At 45.4% G+C, this 25,262-nt stretch overlaps 2 protein-coding genes across 8 annotated transcripts in view; one reads left to right on the plus strand and one right to left on the minus strand.

Annotated features, from left to right (window-relative positions):
* The first annotated feature begins 4,235 nt into the window (after positions 1-4,235).
* Positions 4,236-6,316, plus strand: ndufaf8 (NADH:ubiquinone oxidoreductase complex assembly factor 8). Its single transcript, XM_035801296.2, is given in 4 exon segments — positions 4,236-4,545; positions 5,080-5,097; positions 5,099-5,194; positions 5,292-6,316. Coding segments are annotated over 4 exon segments (216 nt in total). The 5' UTR covers positions 4,236-4,464; the 3' UTR covers positions 5,313-6,316.
* Positions 6,317-6,354: 38 nt separating this feature from the next.
* Positions 6,355-25,262, minus strand: part of LOC118402906 (putative sodium-coupled neutral amino acid transporter 10) — a 30,705-nt gene continuing 11,797 nt past the window's right edge. For 4 of the 7 annotated variants that reach the window (XM_035801269.2, XM_035801268.2, XM_035801266.2 and 1 more), the window contains 11 exons: positions 21,528-21,630; positions 21,179-21,361; positions 20,948-21,059; positions 19,728-19,834; positions 19,319-19,478; positions 15,149-15,349; positions 14,554-14,934; positions 14,336-14,446; positions 12,505-12,525; positions 8,699-8,836; positions 6,355-8,538 (listed from right to left, as the gene is read on the minus strand). In XM_035801269.2, the coding sequence (XP_035657162.1) occupies positions 7,424-8,538; positions 8,699-8,836; positions 12,505-12,525; positions 14,336-14,446; positions 14,554-14,934; positions 15,149-15,349; positions 19,319-19,478; positions 19,728-19,834; positions 20,948-21,059; positions 21,179-21,361; positions 21,528-21,630 (2,632 nt within the window). In that variant the 3' untranslated portion in view covers positions 6,355-7,423. The remainder of the gene's footprint in view (positions 8,539-8,698; positions 8,837-12,504; positions 12,526-14,335; positions 14,447-14,553; positions 14,935-15,148; positions 15,350-19,318; positions 19,479-19,727; positions 19,835-20,947; positions 21,060-21,178; positions 21,362-21,527; positions 21,631-25,262) is intronic. The other 3 variants (XM_035801271.2, XM_035801270.2, XM_035801272.2) reach the window with 3 other exon arrangements.

A 25,262-nucleotide genomic window follows, 5' to 3' on the forward strand; every position in this document is an offset into this window, starting at 1 on the left:
ACAGGAACTGACCACACCCAGTGGACTCCTGGGAGATTTCTACACAGCCAGGAGGGTAAAGAATGCAAACTGTACTGTCTTTGAGTTGACTTTGAAAAGAGGTGAATCTTACTAAATGATTTTTCATATCAGAACACTGCTGTATCATCATACAGTGGGAGGTGAAGGGGTTAAAAGGATACTTCCGATTTCTTCAAAGAGGTAGCCAGGACAAGGCGATTCATCATCTGCTGTTGCTTTCATCAGAGTGGGAACCTGAGAGAGAGATCATCAGGCATGGCCAGGTGAAGCCCAGAATAGAACATTTAGCAAGGATTGCTGTCATGACATAGCCTCAATTATTAAAAAATAATAATAATTCTCCCCAAATGGTAGTTACAGTCTTGTCCCATCGCTGCAACTACCCTACGGACTCGGGAGAGGCAAAGGTCGAGAGCCATGCGTCCTCTGAAACACGACCCTTCCAAGCCACACTGCTTCTTGACACACTGCTCGCTTAACCCGGAAGCGAACTGCACCAACGTGTCGGAGGAAACACTGTTCAGCTTGCAGGCCCCCGGCCCGCCACAAGGAGTAGCTAGAGCGCAATGGGACAAGGAAATCACGGCCAGCCAAACCCTCCCCTAACCCGGACAACACTGTACTCCGATTGTGCTCCGCCTCATGGGTGTCCTGGTTACGGCTGGCTGTGACACAGCCTGGGATCAAACACCAGGTCGATAGTGAGACCTCAAGCAGCTCTTTAGACCACTGCACCACTCGGGAGGCCAAAGCATCAATTTTGTCTTTAGCACAAACAGGACACACAGGACACACAGGGTGGGTCCGTGGTGAAACAGTGTGGGAAGAAATCATATCGACGGACTGTAAAGCTCAAGTCTAGTCTGACGATGACATAAGATTTCTGTTCAGAGACTGTGATGTCATATGATGTGCAAGCATTCTAACGTTAGTTAGGCTGCTGTAGTGGTACAGTAAACAGTGGGCGTAATGGAATATACAAAACTATTTACTGTTCCCGCAAAATGTGACATACAGATATCAAAATATTATTTTTCATAGTGTTTATATTTGTAAATAGCACCAACGTTTTGAAGGAAAGCCAGTCATTCCTTGAATATTGCTACGATTTTGCCATCCCGTTCTTCTTCTTCGTGAGGTTTAACTGTGGTTGGCATCCAATAAATGTTGCTTGTTTCTACTGTATTATTGACTGTATGTTAGTTTTACTCCATGTGTAACTCTGTGTCGTTGTATGTGTCGTATGTGATTTGCTTTATCTTGGCCAGGTCGCAATTGTAAACGAGAACTTGTTCTCAACTTGCCTACCTGGTTAAATAAAGGTGAAATAAATCAAATAAAAAAATTAAACATTTGCAGATGAAGGCGCCTTACAGAAGAGGGAAAGAAATGTGCTATACATAGTCAGGAAGGTACAGGAAGCAATTGATGAGGTAGAGCGATGGGCATTAATGTTGGGATTCAGGTTCTCTGTAGAGAACTCAGACAGTGTCTAATCACATCTAATCCATCTGTGCTGAATGACTACCGCCCTTTCGCCTTGACATCCTTAGAAATGAAATGCCTTGAGAAAATTGTGAAGCCCAGCAGAGGAGTTGATGATGCCATTCTTAATATCCTCAACATGGTCTACAGACATCTAGAGGGTGTAGTCTCCTTAACATAGTCTATAGACATCTGGAGGGTGTAGTCTCCTTAACATAGTCTATAGACATCTAGAGGGTGTAGTCTCCTTAACATAGTCTATAGACATCTGGAGGGTGTAGTCTCCTTAACATGGTCTCCAGACATCTAGAGGGTGTAGTCTCCTTAACATAGTCTATAGACATCTAGAGGGTGTAGTCTCCTTAACATAGTCTATAGACATCTGGAGGGTGTAGTCTCCTTAACATAGTCTATAGACATCTGGAGGGTGTAGTCTCCTTAACATAGTCTATAGACATCTGGAGGGTGTAGTCTCCTTAACATAGTCTATAGACATCTGGAGGGTGTAGTCTCCTTAACATAGTCTATAGACATCTGGAGGGTGTAGTCTCCTTAACATAGTCTATAGACATCTGGAGGGTGTAGTCTCCTTAACATAGTCTATAGACATCTGGAGGGTGTAGTCTCCTTAACATAGTCTATAGACATCTGGAGGGTGTAGTCTCCTTAACATAGTCTATAGACATCTGGAGGGTGTAGTCTCCTTAACATAGTCTATAGACATCTGGAGGGTGTAGTCTCCTTAACATAGTCTATAGACATCTGGAGGGTGCCAAATCCCATGTCAGGGTTTTGTTTGTTGACTTTTCTTCTGCCTTCAACACAATCCAGCCTTACATTCTGGCACAGACTCATTCGGGACTTCTCCTTAGATGGGGGGCTGGTTTTGTGGCTGTTGGACTTCCTGAGCCAACGGTCACAGCCGGGTCAAAATAGGTCCCCACGTGTCAGACATCCGCAACACCCACACAGGCTCTCCTCGGGGATGTGTTTTGTCCCCACTCCTCTTGTACACTAATAGTTGTACTAGTTTCCATCTTGACAGACACCTCGTTAAGTTCGCTGATGACACTGCCTTGATCAACCTGTTGCATGATAACGAGGAACACCATGGCCCGGTCCTAAATGACTTTGTAGAGTGGTGTGACCAATCACACTTGGTCCTCAATACCAATAAGACCAAAGAGATGTGCGTAGACTTTAGGAAGCGTACAACACTTACCTCTGCAACATCTATCAGAGGTCAGAACATAGAGATTGTAGAGGAATGCAAATATGTGGGTGTCCTCTTGGACAATAAGCTTCAGTGGAGTAAATGTACAGACCTGATCCACAAAAACAGTCAACAGAGACTGTACTTTCTCAAAAAGCTGAGCTCTTTTAATGTTAATTGTCCTATACTGACTCTGTTTTACAAATCTTTAATTTAGAGTATTTTAACTTTTGTATTGTTTGTTGGTTTGGCAATTTCACTGTCAGCCAGAGAAATATGCTGAGAAGGATTGTCACCACAGCAAGCAAGGTACTTGGAGTCAAACATACAGGCCTGGATGAGGTCTTTAAGTTCAGGGCCCTCCGCAAGGCTCACAAAATCATTTTAGACCCAAGCCACTCCCTGTACCTGGACTTTGAACTACTCCCCTCTGGGCGCAGGTTTAGGGAACCCCTCGGCAGGAAAAACAGAACTAGACAATCATTTGTGCCAGGTGTGATATCCCTCCTAAATAGCTCGGGCTAATGTTCCTATCGACCCAGTGAGGCTAGTCTCTTTTTATTGTTATGTACTGTTATGAAAGTTGTATTGTCAATTTGTTTTGTTATTTAAACGCCACTTTAAACGTGTAAATGACACTGCAACAAAATGTCCCCATAGGGGGACAATAAAGTCAGTAAAGTAAAGTGTTATTCACCAGGAGGAAGGTGGTAGATGAGGTACGCTTGAGGTTATATAGGAGAAACTTGGAGAGGGTGGGGGCCTTCAGGTTCCTTGGAGTGTACTTTGACACTAGGCTGACCAGGGCAGAACACATTGAGAGAGTGGTGGGAAACTGTAAGAAGGTGCTAGATGTGATATGCTGTCTGACGGTGATTGAGTGGGGGGCTGGCCGATCGTCATTGAGGAACATGTACTGTATGTTGCATTGTTCAAATCTGTAATAGACTATGGCAGTATAGCGTATGGTTTGGCAGCCAAGGACCAAGGACTTCCAAGGACATACTGGGTCAGCATTTGTAGTGCAAGAATGTGGGGTGGCAGTCAGGAAACGTATTACAGATCATCTGGCTGTATATACAGCAGAGCTGATGGCCATACTGTTGGCCTTGCAGTGGGTGGAGGAAGTCAAGGCAGACAGAGAAGTTATTTTCTCTTATTCATGTGCAGTATTGATGAGTCTGCAGTCCTTTAGCTCATGTAGCAGCCAGTTGAATAAGACTATAAATGTGATAGAAAAGCATCCAGCAGGAGAGTGTGATTCTTGCCAGGAAACCAGAGACAGTGGAGCATGTACTGATACAGTGTGGGCAGTATGAGTGGGAAGAGAGAGGCTGAGATTCAGCATGAGGGAGAAGGTACTTTTTTATTTTATATTTAACGGGGCTAGCAGGTCTCCGACCCACATTCCAGTACAGTAGGTGGCGGTAATGGACCATAACGTTGGTTGCCAATCGCTGATAAACCCGACAGAAGAAGATGGACGTGGAAATGAACAAATCACGTTTGTAGATTTACATGCGTGTCATTTCCTGATTCAGGGTCAACAACATGGTGCCGTCCATGGTCTGGGCGAGCCAATGATTTGAGTGGATATTTTCCTACGAATGCCTTTTATTTCTATGATACTTCGCTAATATTGTACAAGAGCTAATGCTGGGGCATTAGATTGTTATTCGTTGTTTTTCCACTGTCAAAGAGTATTGAACAAGCGTCCATCTCTGCTGCTGCTCACACAACTGATCATGTCGGGGACAAATGTGTGGACTCGCAGTCGGGAGAGGATGAGACGGTTCCCAGAGCTTTTTGCCCAGTGTTCTGGTGAGGTGCGTAGCCACCAAACAAATTCATACTGAAAAAATATATAAACGCAATATGCAACTATTTCTACGATTTTACAGAGTTACAGTTCATATAAAGGAGAGCAGTCAATTCAAATAAATAAATTAGGCCCTAATCTATGGATTTCACATGACTGTGCAGGGGTGCAACCATGGGTGGGCCTGGGAGGGCATAGGCCCACCCACTGGGAGCCAGGTCCAGCCAATCAGAATTCGTTTTTCCCCACAAAAGGGAGAGCCAGGTCTGGTCTGGATGATGCGGATTTTGGGGAGACATACTGCCAAATTCTAAAGACATTGGAGTTGGCGTAGAGAAATTAACAACATAGCAACAGCTCTGGGGAAACACTGCTCCTCAAAACTTAAACATTGTGTTATGTGACAAAATATATCTATTGTATTAATCAGCTTCTTGATATGCCACATCATCCTAAGCCAAATTTGTCAGCATATGGTTTGATCTTTTAAATAAAACATGGGACATGTTTATTTTTTTTGTTTTGAATATCATGTCCTCAGGCTGCAGCTTATGGGAAGCTTTTGTGTGACAGCTACTACCACAGGCAGACAGGAGCTGAGAAAGGACCTGTGTGTTAAAGAGTTTGATGCTCTGAAGACTTGCATTGTTACAGCAGTGAGTGGCATATTACAGGTGTTCCATCATTTTCTATGACATTTTTCTGTCTTTGATGTATAAATTCAACTGACTTGATCATCTTATTGTCTTGCAGGCCAAGAAGGGAGTGAAGTAGACCATTCCGCCCAACACATCTCTGATGGACATATAGTGCATTCTGCTGGACATAGGCTTTATCGTGAACATAAACAGGGGTGTATTCACTAGGAACTAAACGGACAGAAACGATGAGGGACCTACCTGAATTTGTTCAATAGAAACGCTTAATTACATTGTAAAACATTTGCATCTGTTTGCAGTCTGCACTAATGACTACACCCCAGGCAGTGGACCTAATGTCCCTGTTGTTCCATGAACATCATGTAGTACTGTTTCAGTAATGCGATGGCAGGTGCTGAAAGATATCTCAACTAGTCCCACAAGCATAATGTTGGACCAGTTGTTGGTCCCAGAGGTAATGCTAGCATGGTGTTTCAACTAGTCTTCAATAGTGCGTCAAGGTCATACCGTTTGACTATGCAATAACATGTAACCCACCACCGAAGACTTGTAGGACTGTGTATTTGTCATGTAGAAATATGCAAATTGATGTATGGGGGTTCTCTTTGGTTAATGTACACAACACACATTGACAACCAACATATGAAATCGACCCAGAATGAAATAACTAATTGTAAAAGAAGTCATGAGTTATGAAGCCACTGTTGATGTCCTCCCTCTATGAAGTCCATTTCATTCACTGTTCCTTATGGTAGCCACAGCACTGGGCACCATTGTAGAAGTCCAAGCCACTGTTTCAAATGCTACAAGAATAGAGAGCGAGAGATGACGACTAATTGCACTTCTGTTCTGGAAATGATGCATTTACATCTCAATACAGGCATAAAGATATTCACTTCGACCCATTCACTTCGACCCGTTCATTTCATCACAAGTTAGGATAAAGGCACAAAGCAGTGGAGCCCTCACACACAGGATATGACAAAACAAAAGAACCATATTCCTTTTAAGTCACAGAAGAAACACTGCTGTAGCACATGTAAGGCACAAGAACGTGGAATGTAGAATCAGAGTTATGGATTCAGAACTCACAAAAAATAAAATCATATTGGAATTGTACCGGATGTGTGTGACAAGGATACGCATTTCTACAGCACTACATTCTTATTTTTATTCATCAAAAATATGATTCTGTTTTCAAAATCAAGAGTCAAATTATCTGGAAGAAGCACTGAAGCTAACCAATTGATCCCTATTTAAATGTTCTTTGAACGCTTTCCAAAAATATGTAAAAACCAGCACAAGGACATTTAGCGACAGTTCAGAGAACATATAGATGCTATTTACAGCACACGATAACCAACATACATTGATTGGGCTTAACAAAACCACTACAGTAACAAAAACACCAGCACGTAATCTTTCCAGAGCCAAAATGAAAATGCCAAATCACTTAGAAGTATCAAGGGATTTAAAATGACTAAATTACAAGTCATTGGATAGATGGTACATTGCTCTCTCAAAACACAGGATTAAAAAGGAAACTCTGTATGTGGTATTGCATCGCTTAACATACATTCTAGTCCAAATCTCACCCCAGAGAAAACAAAAAATAAGTTAACATTTACATACAAATATATTTTTAATAAAGACTAGAACTATGGCAGCATTATACAGCATATTATTATAGAATAATATGTGATCATTGCTACAATATCTTTATCATCACTATTATCCTGTATCTTCTGGAATCATGGAAGGAGCACTAAAGAAAGCACTAGTATTTGGTAATAGATGCCCACAGACTAAGGTCACATGAAGATGCAAACCAATTCAGATCAGATCTTTTGCCAATAATTGTGAAAAAGATCAGAATTGGATTGCCTGTTTAATGCAGCCAGAATGTTCCCCATCACATCAATGCATCAATGCATCTCACACACACACTCCTCCTGTACTTGTCAGGTATTGTGAAGGTAAGGCAATAGAGTGTGATCCACGGTACATGACTGTGTGGGGGAGAGAAAGAGTGTGTGTGTATGCGTTGTGATTAGTATGAACATGTGTACAAGGTTAGCGCAGTCTGACCCAGTGTGTGTGTGCACAGTCTGACCCACTATGTGAGAGTGTGTTTGTTTAAATATAGGGATTCACAGTCCAACCCAACGGTCCATGAGTGTATGTTATACCGTATTCATGTGCGTGTATGCCGTTACCCAGTCCCTGTTACTCGTCTCTCTCAAGCTCAGAGGTCTGTTTAATCTGGCGTGTGTGTACCAGTGCTCCCCCCAAGGCTGCATGGAGATCTGACCCCCCCATGTCAAAGAAGGGCTCCAGCTCACCCTCCCTGGACTCCCCTCCAGCACCTCCTACCCCCAGGGCTCTCCTTCTCCTCCTCAGGTCCATGTCTCCTTGGTCCCTGGCCTTCTCCTTCTCGTGGATCACCTGGGGCTGGGCTTCCACAAAGTCCCTGGAGTCTGACTGGACGGCTGCCCTCTCCTTCAGGTCCCGTCCACTCTTCTTCACAGCCCCTAGTTCTCCTGGTTCGACAGGTCCTGGCCCAGCTACAGCCAGAGCCTGTTCCTCCCCTCTTCCTCCCCTCTTAGCTCTCTCCATCACCTCTCTCTCAGTCTTTTCCTTCTCCCACTGGATCCTCTCTTGCTCTGCTTTCTCCTTATCCACCTTCTCCCTCTCTGCTCGCTCCTTTCCCAGCCTCTCTTTCTCCGCTCTCTCCTTCTTTACTTGGTCTTTTTCCATCTCCTGCTCTCTCACCAGTTTCCCTCTCCTCTCCCTTTCTAACCGTTCCTTCTCCACTCTCGCCTGCACCTCTCTATTGATCCTCTCCTCCTCCAGTGTCTCTTTCTCCATCCTCTCCTTGTCCTTGTCTACTACTGCCTCTACCGATCCTTTCCCTGGCTGGTCCTCAGCTTTAGCAGGTGGTGGTTGCTCCTTTCTGTGTTTGGGCTGGTCTGGTTCTAGCTTCTCCCCCTCTGCCACCTTCTGACCCAGCGGTACCCCTCTAGCTCCCAGCTCCCTCTCCTTAGGGGCCTCCAACGCTGCCCCTGCCACAATTGTCTGTTTAGGGACTTCCTGGACTACTTCCTTGGGGATCACGGGGAGAACCACTTTGACGACCTGCTCTTCTGCACTCTTCTCCACAGGGAGGACCTCATTCTGGGGCTGGACGTGAGGCTCGGCCCCTCCGGCCTGTAGAGCTCCTGCTCCTTTGGGCTCCTTGGCATCTGAAGCCAGGGCAGGGCCATCTTGATCTGGGTCTTTGGGCTTGGATGCTCCCCCCTCCTCCTGTACTCCCTTCTCTGCATCAGCCTCTGGAGCTCCATCTGATGTTACACAAGATACAAAGATCATTATTTACTTTCCCTTTAACTGACCTAACATTTCAATTACTCATACTCAGCACTTAGACATGCATCAGAATATAAACTTAGAGCATGTACGAGAGTGCACACACTGAGTATGTGTGTGTGTGTGTGTACACACCTGTCTTTTTGGGGTGCATCTCCTGGTGTTGTTCCTGTATGACAGCCAGTAATTTCTCCTGCTGGTCCAACAGTCTCTTCTGCTGCTCCTGCTGTTCCTTTATAACCTGCAGCAGAACGGCATGGTCCAACTGACCCTCTACATGGGGGGAGACAGGATTAGAACATACCAAAACACGCACAGGGGGAGTCAATTAGAGGGGTTGGAATGTACCAAATGAAATGGCACAGCGATGGGGTGAAGTTCATAAATCATACAGTGCATTCAGAAAGTATTCAGACAACTTCCATTTTTCCATATTTTGTGATGTTACAGCCATATTATAAAATGTATTAAATCATCAAGTGAGAACAAGTTCTCATTTGCAGTGGTGGGTGGTATAAGGTGCTTTAGTGACAAAACGGATGGCACTGTGTACTGGAACGAAATGAGACTGCATCCAGTTTGCTGAGTGAGGGCCAGCCGACTAGAGCCAAGTCGCAGTGGTGGGTGGTATACAGGTGCTTTAGTGTTGCATCCAGTTTGCTGAGAGTGTTGGAAGCCATTTTGTAGATGACATCGCCGAAGTCGAGGATCGGTAGGATAGTCAGTTTTACTAGGGTAAGCTTGGCAGCGTGAGTGAAGGAGGCTTTGTTGCGGAATAGAAAGCCGACTCTGGATTTGATTTTTGATTGGAGATGTTTGATGTGAGTCTGGAAGGAGAGTTTGCAGTCTAGCCAGACACCTAGGTACTTATAGATGTCCACATATTCAAGGTTGGAACCATCCAGGGTGGTGATGCTAGTCAGGCATGCGGGTGCAGGCAGCGATCGGTTGAAAAGCATGCATTTGGTTTTACTGATGCGTTTAAGAGCAGTTGGAGGCCACGGAAGGAGTGCTGTATGGCATTGAAGCTCGTTTGGAGGTTTGATAGCACAGTGTCCAATGACGGGCCGAAAGTATATAGAATGGTGTCGTCTGCGTAGAGGTGGATCAGGGAATCGCCCGCAGCAAGAGCAACATCATTGATATATACAGAGAAAAGAGTCGGCCCGAGAATTGAACCCTGTGGCACCCCCATAGAGACTGCCAGAGGACCGGACAGCATGCCCTCTGATTTGACACACTGAACTCTGTCTGCAAAGTAATTGGTGAACCAGGCAAGGCAGTCATCCGAAAAACCGAGGCTGTTGAGTCTGCCGATAAGAATTTGGTGATTGACAGAGTCGAAAGCCTTGGCGAGGTCGATGAAGACGGCTGCACAGTACTGTCTTTTATCGATGGCGGTTATGATATCATTTAGTACCTTGAGTGTGGCTGAGGTGCACCCGTGACCGGCTCGGAAACCAGATTGCACAGCGGAGAAGGTACGGTGGGATTCGAGATGGTCAGTGACCTGTTTGTTGACTTGGCTTTCGAAGACCTTAGATAGGCAGGGCAGGATGGATATAGGTCTATAGCAGTTTGGGTCCAGGGTGTCTCCCCCTTTGAAGAGGGGATGACTGCGGCAGCTTTCCAATCCTTGGGGATCTCTCTGGTCACCCCCAAAACCAATTCTTTCTTTGGCCGCCTCTCCTTCCAGTTCTCTGCTGCCAATGACTGGAACGAACTACAAAAATCTCTGAAACTGGAAACACTTATCTTCCTCACTAGCTTTAAGCACCAGCTGTCAGAGCAGATTACTGCACTCGTACATAGCCAATCTACAGTATAATTTAGCCCAAACAACTACCTCTTTCCCTACTGTATTTAATTGATTTATTTATTTTGCTCCTTTGCACCATTATTTATTATTGCACCACCACCATTATTTTTATTTCTACTTTGCACATTCTTCCACTGCAAATCTACCATTCCAGTGTTTTACTTGCTAGATTGTATTTACTTTGCCACCACGGCCTTTTTTTTTGGCCTTTACCTCCCTTATCTCACCTCATTTGCTCACATCGTATATAGACTTGTTTCGACTGTATGTTTGTTTTACTCCATGTGTAACTCTGTGTCGTTGTATGTGTCGAACTGCTTTGCTTTATCTTGGCCAGGTTGCAATTGTAAATGAGAACTTGTTCTCAACTTGCCTACCCGGTGAAATAAAGGTGAAAAAAAAAATCTACATACAATACCCCATAATGACAAAGCGAATATCTTTAATAAACATTTTTTTCAAATGTATTAAAAATGATTTATTCAGACCCTTTGCTATGAGACTTGAAATTGAGCTCAGATGCATCCGGTTTCCATTGATCATCCTTGAGATGTTTCTACAATTTGATTGGAGTCAACCTGTGATAAATTCAATTGTTTGGACATGATTTGGAAAGTCCCAGTTGACAGTGCATGTCAGAGCAAAAACCAAGCCATTATGTTGAAGGAATTGTCCGTAGAGCTCCGTGACCGGATTGTGTCGAGGCACACATCTGGGGAAGGCGACGAAAAAAATGTCTGCAGCATTGAAGGTCCCCAAGAACACAGTGGCCTCCATCATTCTTAAAAATGGAGGAAATTTGGAACCACCAAAATTCTTCCTAGAGCTGGCCGCCCAGCCAAACTCCCTTGGTCAGGGAGGTGACCAAGAACCCGATGGTCACTCTGACAGAGCTCCTGGAGTTCCTCTGTGGAGATGGGAGAACCTTCCAGAAGGACAACCATCTCTGCAGCACTCCACTAATAAGGCCTTTATGGTTGAGTGGCCAGACGGAAGCCACTCAGTAAAAGGCACATGACAGCCCACTTGAAGTTTGACAAAAGGCACCTACAGACTCAGACCATGAGAAACAAGATTCTCTGGTCTGATGAAACCAAGATTGAATTCTTTGGCATGAATGCAAAGCGTCACGTCTGGAGGAAACCTGGCACCATCCCTACAGTGAAACATGGTGGTAGCAGCATCATGCTGTGGGGATGTTTTTCAACAGCAGGGACTGGCAGACTAGTCAGGATCGAGGGAAAGATGAAATGAGCAAAGTACAGAGAGATCCTTAATGAAAACCTGCTCCAGAGCGCTCAGCACCTCAGACTGGGGCGAAGGTTCACCTAACAGGACAACAACCCTAAGCACACAGCCAAGACAACGCAGGAGTGGCTTTGGGGCAAGTCTCTGAGCCCAGGAAATAGATAGAAATAGATGTGCAGCAACGCTCCCCATCCAACCTGACAGAGCTTGAGAGGATCTGCAGAGAGGAATGGGAGAAATTCCCCAAATACAGGTGTGCCAAGCTTCTAGCGTCATACCCAAGAAGACTTAAGACTGTAATCGCTGCCAAAGGTGCGTCAACAAAGTACAGAGTAAAGGGTCTGAATACTTATGTAAATGTGATCAGTTTTTTGTTAATTATTTGGCAAAAATTTTGACAAACCTGTTTTTGTTTCTTATTATGGGGTACTGTGTGTAGATAAATGAAGAAAAATAAACAATTGAATACATGTTAGAAGGCTGTAACAAAAACTGTGCAAAAAGTCAAGGGGTCTGAATACTTTCCGAATGCACTGTATATTGAGCAGTATTGGTATCTACATCGGAGGGAGAAGGAGCATTCGATTTATCCAAACAAACAGCATAGGGATGTGTCTATGGGTGGGAGGCTGGAGGAGGGATAACTCAGTCAAACTAATGGTTGCTACAAACAAGATGTGAGCAGTTTAGGCAAGGTGGGGGGGTACTGTGTGAGAGGGCGTGAGGTGGGATAGGACTTGGGGATTATGGCCGTGGGTTGGGGGGGGGCAGAACTAGAAAATATTACTAAACTGGGTACTACGCTCTCATCTCCAGACTTCATTAGTTGATTGAATGACTAGATGTGAATACAGTAGGAGAGAGGAGTTCATACCTGCAACCATCTTTTTTATCACTGTGACAGGAGCCCGGCAGAGGAAAAGAAAAGGAGCGAGAAAGAGAGAAAAGAAAGAGTGAGTCAGCAGAGAGATACCAAAAATGAGTGTGAATCAAGCCAAAGAGCGAGAAAGTAACGAGAGAATCCCACTTCAAAAACAACCAGGCAAAAGCTTGTTGCCAAAGACACACTTGAGATGGAAAGCGAGAATAGAGATAGAGAGAGACGCAGAAACACAAAGAGGTGGTACAAGTCAGAGTAAGAGAAAGAATACAGACATAGCATGCAATGGTACAACTGAAGTGGGAAGTTTTCATACACTGAGGTTGGAGTCATTACAACTCGTTTTTTAACCACTCCACACATTTCTTGATAACAAACTATAGGTTTTGGCAAGTCGGTTAAGACATCCACTTTGTGCATGACAGGAGTCATTTTTCCAACAGATTATTTCACTTATAATTCACTGTATCACTATTCCAGTGGGTCAGAAGATTACATACACTAAGTTGACTGTGCCTTCAAACAGCTTGGAAAATTCCAGAAAATGTCATGGCTTTAGAAGCTTCTGGTTCATCCTTGGGAGCGATTTCCAAACGCCTGAAGGTGCCACGTTCATCTGTACAAACAATAGTACGCAAGTATAAACACCATGGCACCACACAGCCGTCATACCGCTCAGGAAGGAGATGTGTTCTGATGAACATACTTTGGTGCGAAAAGTGCAAATCAATCCCAGAATAGCAGCAAAGGACCTTGTGAAGATGCTGGAGGAAACGGGTACAAAAGTATCTATATCCACAGTAAAATTAGTTCTATATCGACATAAGCTGAAAGGCCGCTCAGCAAGGAAGAAGCCACTGCTCCAAAATCTGGATAAAAAAATCCAGACTACAGTTTGAAACTGCACATGGGGAGAAAGATTGTAATTTTTGGAGAAATGTCCTCTGGTCTGATGAAACAAAAATAGAACTGTTTGGCCATAATGACCATTGTTATGTTTGGACTAAAAAGGGGGAGGCTTGCAAGCCAAAGAACACCATCCCAACCGTGGCAGCATCATGTTGTGGGGGTGCTTTGCTGCAGGAGGGACTTGTGCACTTCACAAAATAGATGGCATCATGAGCAAGGAAAATTATGTGGATATATTGAAGCAACATATGAAGACATCAGTCAGGAAGTTAAAGCTTGGTCGCAAATGGGTCTTCCAAATGGACAATGACCCCAAGCATACTTTCAAAGTTGTGGTAAAATGGCTTAAGGACAACAAAGTCAAGGTATTGGAGGGGCCATCAGAAAGCCCGGACCTCAATCCCATAGAAAATTTGTGGGCAGAACTGAAAAAGCCTGTGCGAGCAAGGAGGCCTACAAACCTGACTCAGTTACACCAGCTCTGTCAGGAGGAATAGGCCAAAATTCACCCAACCTATTGTGGGAGGCTTGTGGAAGGTTACCCGAAATGTTTGTCCCAAGTTAAACAATTTAAAGGCAATGCTACCAAATACTAATTGAGTGCATGTAAACCTCTGACCCACTGGAAATATGTTGAAAGAAAGAAATCATTCTCTACTATTATTTCACATTCTTAAAATAAAGTGGTAATTCTAACTGACCTAAAACAGGGCATTTTTAGGATTAAATGTCAGGAATTGTGAAAAACTGAGTTTAAATGTATTTGGTTAAGGTGTATGTAAACTTCCGACTTCACTGTATATCCACTATAACAAGAATTGATAAAAAATCCATCCATTCTGCCAGTCTATGAGCTGCTAACCCTGGTCCTTGGTCTGTACTTCAATGCTTTACTACTTCTTACTCTTCCACTTACCATCCATTTTGTCCTCTGCTCCTCCCTCCCTCTCTTCCTTTGCTTCTGGAGCAGCAGCCACCTCCGCTGCCCCAGGAACCACTGCTACAGGAACTGGGGCCGCCGGTTCACCTAAACCACAGTGGTAAAGGTCGGGTGACGTCAAACATCTACTGCCAATCAAATCCCTGAGCATCTGAGTTGATTGAATGTTCTGGATAAAGAGCAGTCATACGCACGTTTCCCAGCAGCATCTGGGGCTTTGGCCGAATCATCAACCAGCGCCTGCTCAGCCACCATATCCTTCACAGCAAGCACCTCTTTCACTGGTTCAAGTTTCTCCACTTCCTTTAGGGGCAGGACTTCTTGTTTCTTCCCCACGCCCGGGTCAGGCTTCTCCAGCACCTCATTGAATTGAGCCTCGGCCTCTTCCACTTCCTCCTTTTTCACCACCACTTCCTTCTTCTCTCCTCCCTCAGACTGCCCCTCTTCTCTTCCCGCTGCAGGTTGGTTCTTCTCCTCCTCCAGCTCGGCGTCATTCTTCCTCTTCTCTATCTGGACCTCATCGTGAGGGATGGGCGGCTCGTGCCGATGGGCCTCCCCATCAGGTACCGCCACACCTGAAGGGAGGGAGGAGGGACACACACACACACACACACACACACACAGGTATAACACATGGGTTTTCAGGTGTTGCTGTAAATAGTATTCCTGACTTTTTTTTAAACCTAGCACTTATAGATTACTGGTTTTCTTGTATGTTGCAGTCTAGTGGATTTTGCTTGGTTCTAACAGGTTCTCCTAGGTTCTGAAACTTTCTCCCTAGTTCCATACCTGCGTCGGGGCGGTCCAGCTGTACCTCCTTCTTTTTCATGTCTGCTCCTGCTTGTTCAGGTCCTTTGATCTGGGGGGGCTCAGCCTGTTCCTGCTGTCTCTCCACTGGACGGTCTGGCTCTACTGCAGCTGGGGCTTTAGGCCTCTCCACCAACACAGGCTTCACCTCAGGCTGTTTCACTGCCACTGGCTTCTCTACTGCTGGGAGGGAGAGAAATGAGAGATAGAGACAAGTGAGAGAAAATGGAGTGCATTCGGAAAGTATTCAGACCCCTTGACTTTTTCCACATTTTATTACGTTATTGTTACGTTATTTTATGAATTTTATTCTAAAATGGATAAAATCGTTGTCCCCCCTCATCAATCTACACACAATATCCCATAAAAGACAAAGCAAAAACACCTTTGGCAGCATTCCATTCTTCTCTGCAGATCAAATCAGATTTTATTTGTCACATACACATGGTTAGCAATGTTAATGCGAGTGTAGCGAAATGCTTGTGCTTCAAGTTCCAACAACGCAGTAATAACCAACGAGTAATCTAACCTAACAATTTCACCAAAGCTACCTTATACACAAGTGTAAAGAGATGAAGAATATGTACATAAAGATATATGAATGAGTAATGGTACAGAGCGGCATAGGCAAGATGCAGTAGATGGTATCGAGTACAGTATATACATATGATATGTGTAATGTAGGCTATGTAAACATTATATTAAGTGGCATTGTTTAAAGTGGCTCGTGATACATTTTTTACATGTATGGCAGCAGCCACTCAATGTTAGTGGTGGTTGTTTAACAGTCTGATGGCCTTGAGATAGAAGCTGTTTTTCAGTCTCTCGGTCCCTGCTTTGATGCACCTGTACTGACCTCGCTTTCTGGATGATAGTGGGGTGAACAGGCAGTGCCTCGGGTGGTTGTTGTCCTTGATGATCTTTATGGCCTTCCTGTGACATCGGGTGGTGTAAGGGTCCTGGAGGGCAGGTAGTTTGCCCCCGGTGATGCGTTGTGCAGACCTCACTACCCTCTGGAGAGCCTTACGGTTGTGGGCGGAGCAGTTGTCGTACCAGGCGGTGATACAGCTCGATAGGATGCTCTCGATTGTGCATCTGTAAAAGTTTGTGAGTGCTTTTGGTGACAAGCCAAATTTCTTCAGCCCCCTGAGGTTGCGCCTTCTTCACCACGCTGTCTGTGTGGGTGGACCATTTCAGTTTGTCCGTGATGTGTACGCCGAGGAACTTAACTTTCTATCCTCTCCACTACTGTCCCGTCGATGTGGATAGGGGGGTGATCCCTCTGCTGTTTCCTGAAGTCCACGATCATCTCCTTTGTTTTGTTGACGTTATTTTCCTGACACCACGCTCCGAGGGCCCTCCCCTCCTCCCGTCTCGTTGTTGTTGGTAATCAAGCCTACCACTGTAGTGGCGTCTGCAAACTTGATGATTGAGTTGGAGGCGTGCATGGCCACGCCGTCGTGGGTGAACAGGGAGTACAGGAGAGGGCTCAGAACGCACCCCTGTGGGGCCCCAGTGTTGAGGATCAGCGGGGGGAGATGTTGTTACCTACCCTCACCACCTAGGGGTGGCCCGTCCAGTACCCAGTTGCACAGGGCGGGGTCAAGACCCAGGGTCTTGAGCTTGATGACGAGTTTGGAGGGTACTATGGTGTTAAATGCTGAGCTGTAGTCGATGAACAGCATTCTCAGTTACCATAGCTTTCTTGGGAACAGGAACAATGGTGGCCCTCTTGAAGCATGTGGGAACAGCAGACTGGGATAAGAATTGATTGAATATGTCAGAACCTCTCAAGCTGTCAGGTTGGATGGGGAAAGTCGATGCACAGCTATTTCCAGGTCTCTCCAGAGATGTTAGATCGGGTTCAAGTTCGGGCTCTGGCTGGGCCACTCAAGGACATTCAGAGACTTGTCCCGAAGCCACGCCTGCATTGTTTTGGCTGTGTGCGGAGGGTCGTTGTCCTGTTGGAAGGTGAACATTCGCCCCTTTCTGAGGTCCCTGAGCGCTCTGTAGCAGGTTTTCATCAAGGATCTCTCTGTACTGTGCTCCGTTCAACTTTCCCTTACTGGTCTCCTAACCCTGCTGTTGAAAAACATCCCCACAGCATGATGCTGCCACAACGATGCTTCACCGTAGGGATGGTGACAGGTTTCCTCCAGATCTGACACTTGGCATTCAGGCCAAAGAGTTCAATATTGGTTTCATCTGACCAGAGAATCTTGTTTCTCATGGTCTAAGAGTCCTTTAGGTGCTTTTTGGTGGGCTGTCATGTACCTTTTACTGAGGAGTGGCTTCCGTCTGGCCACTCTACCACAAAGGTCTGATTAGTGGAGTGCTGCAGAGATGGTTGTCCTTCTGGAGCCCTGTCAGAATGACCATCGGATTCTTGGTCACCTCCCTGACCAAGGCCCTTCTCCCCCAATTGCTCAGTTTTGCCGGGTGGCCAGCTCTAGGAAGATAGTTCTAGGAAGATTCTTGGTGGTTCCAAACTACTTCCATTTAAGAATGATGGAGGCCACTGTGTTCTTGGGGACCTTCAATGCTACAGATGTTTTTTGGTACCCTTCCCCAGATCTGTGCCTCGACACAATCCTGTCACAGAGCTCTACAGACAATTCCTTTAACCCCATGCCTTGGTTTTTGCTCTGACATGCACTGTCAACTGTGGGACTTTCCAAATCATGACCAATCAATTGAATTTGTGTGGGAACTCCTTCAAGACTGTTGGAAAAACATTCCTCATGAAGCTGGTTGAGCGAATGCCAAGAGTGTGCAAAGCTGTCATCAAGGCAACGGGTGGCTACTTTGAAGAATCTAAAATATATTTGGATTTGATTAACACTTTTTTGGTTACTACATATGTGTTATGTCATAGTTTTGATGTCTTCACTATTATTCTACAATGTAGAAAATAGTTTTTTTGTTGTTGTTTTTTTTTAACCTTCAATGAGGTAGGTGTGTCCAAACTTAACTTATTTACATAAAGTACCAGTCATCTTTTTTTTAATCAATTTGCAAAAATGTCTAAACCTGTTTTTTCGCTTAGTAAATATGGGGTATTGTGTGTAGATTGATGAGGAACATTTTTATTTAATCAATTTTAGAATAATGCTGTAACGTACCAAAATGTGGAAAAAGTCAAGGGGTCTGAATACTTCCCTGAACGCACTGTATATACCAATATGTGTGAGTGTGAGATCCACTAGATGGAAGCAGAGATCTAAACTATAAAGAGATGCAGCACTAATGCTGACATACCTGCTACAGTACAGTCTAAGAGAATCAGGAGAGAATGGAGAGAAAATTACAAGAGTGTACAGAGAGAGAGACCCATGCTTCTGTTCTACTGGCCTCACTAATCTGCAATAAACAGGAAACAGGTGTGGAAGGAAGTGGGCGACTATCAGTCAGAGGGAGGGAGAGAGCGAGATAAAAGAGTGATAGAAAGAGGAAAACGGAAGGCAGAGGATGGAGCTGTGTGAACTGTCCTTGCTCCTATGTGTGGAGCTCTTTCTAATTTTCCCCCTCTTCTCCTCTTACCAAAACCCCTCAAGCCCCGAACCCCAGCCCTCCTGTCTCACTCATCTCTCCCCTCATTTCCTCTGTCTGTACCTCTCAACCCCTCCCTCCATGGCACCTCCATCTGATACCACTGTTACAGGAAAGAGCTAGCAGGCATTTCAACTGCCCAGGAAAGGGGGAAGAGGAGAGGGAGTAGGTGAGGGGGAAAGAGGGAGAGAGTGGGGGGATAAGGGGAAGATGGGAAACCACTGGAGTTTGAAGGGCATCATTCTGGCTCCATCAATGTCAAACGCTGCTTCTCTTCGATATTATCAAGTGGTTATCCTCTACCCCCGTCTGTCAGTCTGTCTAACTGTCTGTCAGTCAAAAACCCAATATATTCCCCCTTTTATCTGCGGTTCCATATTTCTTTGTTTTAAGATTGCTTTCACCTTTTGGCTCTTGTTCTCTATACTCTCACTTTTCTGCACCTCTCTCTCCAACAATGACATCAAAATGTGAACTTTGGAGTTTTGAACATTGCAGATTTGGAACTGATTAGAATAGAATAACAAAGAACAGAATAGAATGGAAAGTTCCCTCGGCGATGGAACATGGCCTGTGGCTATAATAGTAATATGTGGGCTGTACCGTTCCGTATATCAGGAACATCAGGAAGGACCCCAAAGATGGCACTCTTGACCGATGCAGGGGGAGGAGGGGCCTGCTTGGGGATGGAGTCACTGGCTGAGATTGACAACGTGGTAAGGGTGCTGACCAGCAGGATGCCTAACCCCACCCATAACACCAGCTATAGAAGGAGAGAGAGAAAGATTATATAATAATAAAATATACAATTTAGCAGACGCTTATCCAAAGGTGTGTATACATTTTACATATGGGTGGTCCCAGGAATCAAACACACTATCCTGTTGTTGCAAGCGCCATGGTCTATCAACTGAGCTACAGAAGACCACCAGAGACAGAGAGAGAGAGAGAGCGAGCGAGGGATGTTGGTCAGTGATGGGGTTAGTAGGGATAGTGTGTGTGTGTGTGGTACCTGTGCAGTGAGTCCATTCTTCTGTATCTTTCTGTAGATGAGTGCGGGGCAGATGAAGCAGATGAGGGAGCCCATGGTGGCTCCAGTCAGTCCCAGGATGGTCTCCACTACAGACATAAGAGCATAGAGAAACATTTTGTTACACACACACACAATCCCTTGGTTGGCTAAAGCGACATACTCTAGCTGACAGTGTACCACGTGGGTCTGTGCGTCAGCCAGGCAAACAGTCCTCATCCTCCTCATCTGCTCTCATCTTTCTCTCCACCTCTTCCTGCACCTCCACACCATACATACAGGTCAGGGACAGGGCTTAGCCTTCCTGTTCAATCAGAAGTCAGTATCTCCACACCATCTTTCAACCCATCTTGCCCATGGCCCTGTCCCAAATGAAGCACAAACATACACCCCCCTGATCTAATCTAGTACAAGCTTCACTTACAGAACCTGTGTTTCAAGCCAGTACCAGTGCCATCCTCCTCCCGACCCAACCCCTCCCTCCCCTGGGCAGGTCTGTCTGGGCGCTGGGCCCAGGCCCCATCTCTCATCCTGGGAACCCAGGCTATATTGTGTCCCTCAGATTTAGTGTCTGTTCCCCCTGGAGTCCCTCCTCCCCCTTCCTCTCTATTAGCCTGATTAGATACACACACCCCAGCCAAACACAGCAGTGTGTGTGTGTGTGTGTGTGTGTGTGTGTGTGTGTGTGTGTGTGTGTGTGTGTGTGTGTCCCTACCCAAACACAGCCCTAACAAATAGCCTTACCAAACAAGATGAATAAAACATTCAAACTCACCCCAACCTTCACATCTAGATCATTATTACAGCACACAGACAACTAACGGAGACCACTAAAGAACAAATGTGCTCTATGGGGGTCTATGAGCCAGAGGGGGGTGGTGTGTGTGTGTGTGTGTGTGTGTGTGTGTGTGTGGGGAAGGGAGAATAATAGCGCTATCTTCCTGTCTGTTCGTCCAGAGGAGATAAAAGTAGAGGTGTGATTTAAGGAGTGTGTTAAGAGTGTGACAGTCACTGAGTCATAAACTCATATTCAAACACGTCGTAAAAAGCTTGAGTTACAACACACACATAAAACAACACATGCATCATAAAGGCCTGCGGACATACAAACATAAGAACACACGAACAGTCGCGCAAACACACACGTGAACACACACACACGTGAATGCCCGCCTGCACCACACGCACATACAAACACACACCATTGGGGATGAGGATGCCTCCCAGCATGGTTCCGAAGACTATGGCGAGGGTGATCATCTTAAAACGAAGTGGAGGCATGTACCCCCCTGCAGCAAACGTCCCGTCCTTCTGCTGGGGGACAAAAAGACTCATAACAGTATTCTACAGTAAAGCTCTTCTGGTTAGGGAATGATCATTTCTTATTACTGTTTACTGTGTGTGTGTTAACCTTCATTTGTGTATAGATTCACCTGTTGTTCGAACAGCATGGTGTTGATGGCCTGTCTACAGGGCAGTATCATCATGGGGAAGCCCACAGCCACTGACATCATGAAGCCCACCCGGATCATCTCTGTCACCAGGTTAGAAGGGAAGTTCATCAGAACGTTACCGGCTATGTCGTCCGTGAAACTGACGTAACCAAAGAAGCCCACCTTGAGAGGAGGAATAGAGGAAGGAAGGAGGGAAGAGGGGAAAAATCACAGTGATAAATTCAAAAGCCACGCACACACACACACCTAAACCATCATGCAGTATAGAACGATGTACTATGAGGTGAAGACATCGAGACAGGAAGTGACATCAGCGTGCACCACTCACCGTGATGTAGAAGGTGGTGACGACATTGAGGGAGGTGGTGAAGATGGTGCTCATGCGTTTTATGGAGGGCTCGTCCAGACTGTCGTAGGTAGGCAACACCTGCCTGTAAACAAACAACCAGCACACAAACTACAGCTGCCACATCAGACAGGACTAGACAGGTCAAATTTCAGGGCAAACTTTGTGCTCTACTAGAAAAAGCAAAAGTTTTAGTACAAACTTTGTAGTCTGGTCTCCTCTCTCTAAAGACACAACACCCGTCAACATCAACTGGGGATAATTCAATGTTTTGGGGTTTTTAAAGATCATAATCAAATCAAAATCAAATTTGTATATTTGAATCAAAGAATAAGATATTGGTCGAGGCAAATTGGTCATGAGAGGGTAAAAAGGTTTATCTGTCAGTTTAGAGCTCTACTCATTATATAGATGGTGAGATTGAACAGCGAGGATCAGCATTGGCATCATATTAGATTAACACACAGGGAGAGAAAAACAGCTCATTTCACAAAAAGGCAGTTGTGGTTTCCGCACAGTGTGTGTGCGACACCATGTGTGCATGTGCGTGTTCGTGCGATGACATGCACAAGTGTGTGTGTGTGTGAGAATGAGAGTGGGTGAGGCTGTCTGTCAGTCAGGGAGGGGTGCAGTAAAGTGCTGGTTATTATCGCTGAGAAACAAAGAAGCGAAAGAACGGGCTGTCTGTCATCAAGCAGCGCTGTAAAAGAACAGGCCAGCAGCACATTAGCAGGGGAATCTACAGGCCTTCTATATAACAGCTAGTGTTCGACGAGGGTTAGAGCATTATAACCTTTCTTGGCCGTCTTTTTTGCACTCACTTTTGTGTGTGTGTGTGGGAAAGAGAGAGAGAAAGAGAGCATACAGTTACCATGTCTCTCTACCGCATTCTCTCCCTCTTTCTGGTTTTTATGGGTGTACAGCACTGTCCCACGGTGCTTTTCCTTGACGCCTGTTTAAACTCAGGAACTATTCCAACTTATAACTGAGCTCAAATAAAACAGCTTACTGGAACGAGACCTCAAACCTGTAGAGTACTGTACATTCTCTCAATATACCTCATTCCAATGTTTTTTCATTCTATTTATAGTTTACAACCATCTGTAAAATAGTCCAATGTATGTTTTCTTATTTCGGTTTATACGACTGTAAAACAGCTATTTATTTGAAATACTTCTTGAAGTCAAACTGAAACTAACACTCCAGCATGTTTGGGTAGAGGGACAGACATGGTCTTCATATTGCTTATCGAGTTTGTTTGACTCCACAGCAGTATCACAGAGGGACATTTTCATTAGTGTTTGTCTTTTCTATGACTGCACAGTTTCATAACTCTATAGTCTTGGCCTGGTTAATGGTGATATTAAGTCATGTTATAAATGAACGTAAACAGCTTTAATAAAAGGTAATAAAAAGTGTATGTGTTGAAAGCTGTTTAATCAGTGTGTGAATACATTAGATGGCAGCCGTCCATTGGTCTGATTAGCGGTTTGGCTGAAGCAGCATGGAGTCGAGCAGCGCTCCGCTCTCTGTCTGACCACTGGCCAACAGAGGGCCCTGCCAAATAACATTCATCACCGCTAGAGTGTGACACACACACACACACTAGGACAGGCCCGTGCGTGCGTGCGTACACACACACACGAGAGTATTGTTACCTCAGTGGGATAATTATTCTTGTTCCAGTCTTTAAGTCTTATTCCAGTCTCAGCACCAGTCAGCCTCTCCACCCCCCCCCCTCCAAAAAAAACCTCACCCAATAAACCTCATCAAATCACCTCCAAAAAACTCCCTTAAGACACTTCATCCATGCAAACCGTAAGCGTATGTACCAGTCAAACCCAAAATCCAAACACACAACCCAGTCCAACCCCAAACACACCCCTAACCCCCCCACCCACCCAAAACCCTTCCCCTTTCATCCCAGGCACCATGGCAATGACAGAAGAGAGGAGGCAGTGACAGAACATGCAGATGGAGGTGAAGATGGAGGGAGGGAGGGATGGATGGGTGGGTGGGTGGATTATGCTGTTGAATTCCATACTGTTACTGTCACTTGTCCACTCAAGCTTAACATTGTGGTCATATTTGGTCCACCCAGGTGCCTTTAGAGAGTTCCTCAATGAACTTGACACCTTGATAAGCTAATTTCCTGAACATGGCTCACAGCTCTTCATACTGGGTGACTTCAACCTCCCAACATCTGCCTTAAATAATTTATTTCCACCTCTTTCTTTCCCCTCCTTGCCTCTTTTGACCTCTCTTCCCCAGTCCCCTCCCACTCATAAGGCAGGAAATATGCTTGACATCTTTACTAGAGGCTTTTTACCTACTAATCTCACTGCAACCACCCTCCAGGTCTCTGATCACTAATATGTTTCCTTTTTGGTCTCCATTTCCTCCAACCCTACCCACTCAGCCCCTACCCAGATGGTCGTGTGCCGTTGCCATCTTCTCCCTCTCCTCTTCAATCCTATCATCTCCCCCTTCTGCTAAATCCTCCCTCCTGCCTCCTGATTCTGCCTCTTCAACTCCACTCTCCATCCTATGACTCGCACAATCCCCTTTCCTCCCAGCCGGCTCAGCCCTTCCCTCCTGCCCCTTGGCTGAGTGACTCATTGCGAGCTTACAGAACAGGATTGCGGGCATGGAGGAAGCTAAACTACTGGAGACCCTATCATCCTTTCACTCCCTCCTGTCTATCTTCTCTTCCTCTGTATCCACTTTCTATCACTCTAAATTTCAAGCTTCTACCTCTACCCCTAGGAAACTCTTACACCTTCTCCTCCCTCCTTAATCCTCCACCCATCCCCCTCTGTGGACGACTTTGCCAACCACTTTGAAAAGAAGGTTGACGACATACGCTCCTCATTCACTCAGCCTATTGATTCCACTGATCCCACTCACACAGAACTACCCTACACCTTGACCTCTATCTCCCCTCTAATCCTGCAACTGGTGAGGTCCGGCCACCCGACAACCTGCCTGTTTGACCCCATTCCCCCTCCCTTCTCTAGACCATCTCCGGAGACCTCCTCCCATTCCTCACTTCCCCCATCCCTGACCACTGGCGGGCCGAGCATATCGATGGGGCTGCAGTGGAGCGGGTCGAGAGCTTCAAGTTCCTCAGTATCCACTTTCTAAGGATCTATCATGGTCCAAAAACACACCAAAACAAAGACGGGAAGAGGGAACGACAATGCCTCTTTCCTCTCAAGAGGCGGAAAAGGTTTGGCATGGGCTGTCAGATCCTCAAAAAGTTCTACAGCTGCACCATTGAGAGCATCTTAACTGGCTGCATCAACACATGATATGGCAACTGCTTGGCATCGGGCCGCAAGGCGCTAAAGAGCGTACGGCCCAGTACATCACTGGGGCCGAGCTCCCTGCCATCAAGAACCTCTATACCAGGTGGAGTCAGAGGAAGGCCCAAAAATATTGTCATAGGCTCTTCTCTCTGCTACCGCATGGCAAGCGGAACCGATGTACCAAGTCTGGAACCAATAGGACCCTGAACAGCATCTACACTAAAGACATAAAACTGGTAAACTGTTAGTTAAATAGTTAACCAAAGAGCTACCCAAACTATCTGAATTGACCCTTTTTGCAAGTCTTTTTTTTTGGACTCTTCACATAAACTGCTGCTACTGTTTAATACCTATCACGTTGCATAGTCACTTTATTCATAGGTTATATGTACATATCTACCTCAATTAC

This window comes from Oncorhynchus keta, chromosome 24 (genome assembly GCF_023373465.1).
Source record: "Oncorhynchus keta strain PuntledgeMale-10-30-2019 chromosome 24, Oket_V2, whole genome shotgun sequence".
In the NCBI taxonomy this organism is placed as follows: domain Eukaryota; kingdom Metazoa; phylum Chordata; class Actinopteri; order Salmoniformes; family Salmonidae; genus Oncorhynchus; species Oncorhynchus keta.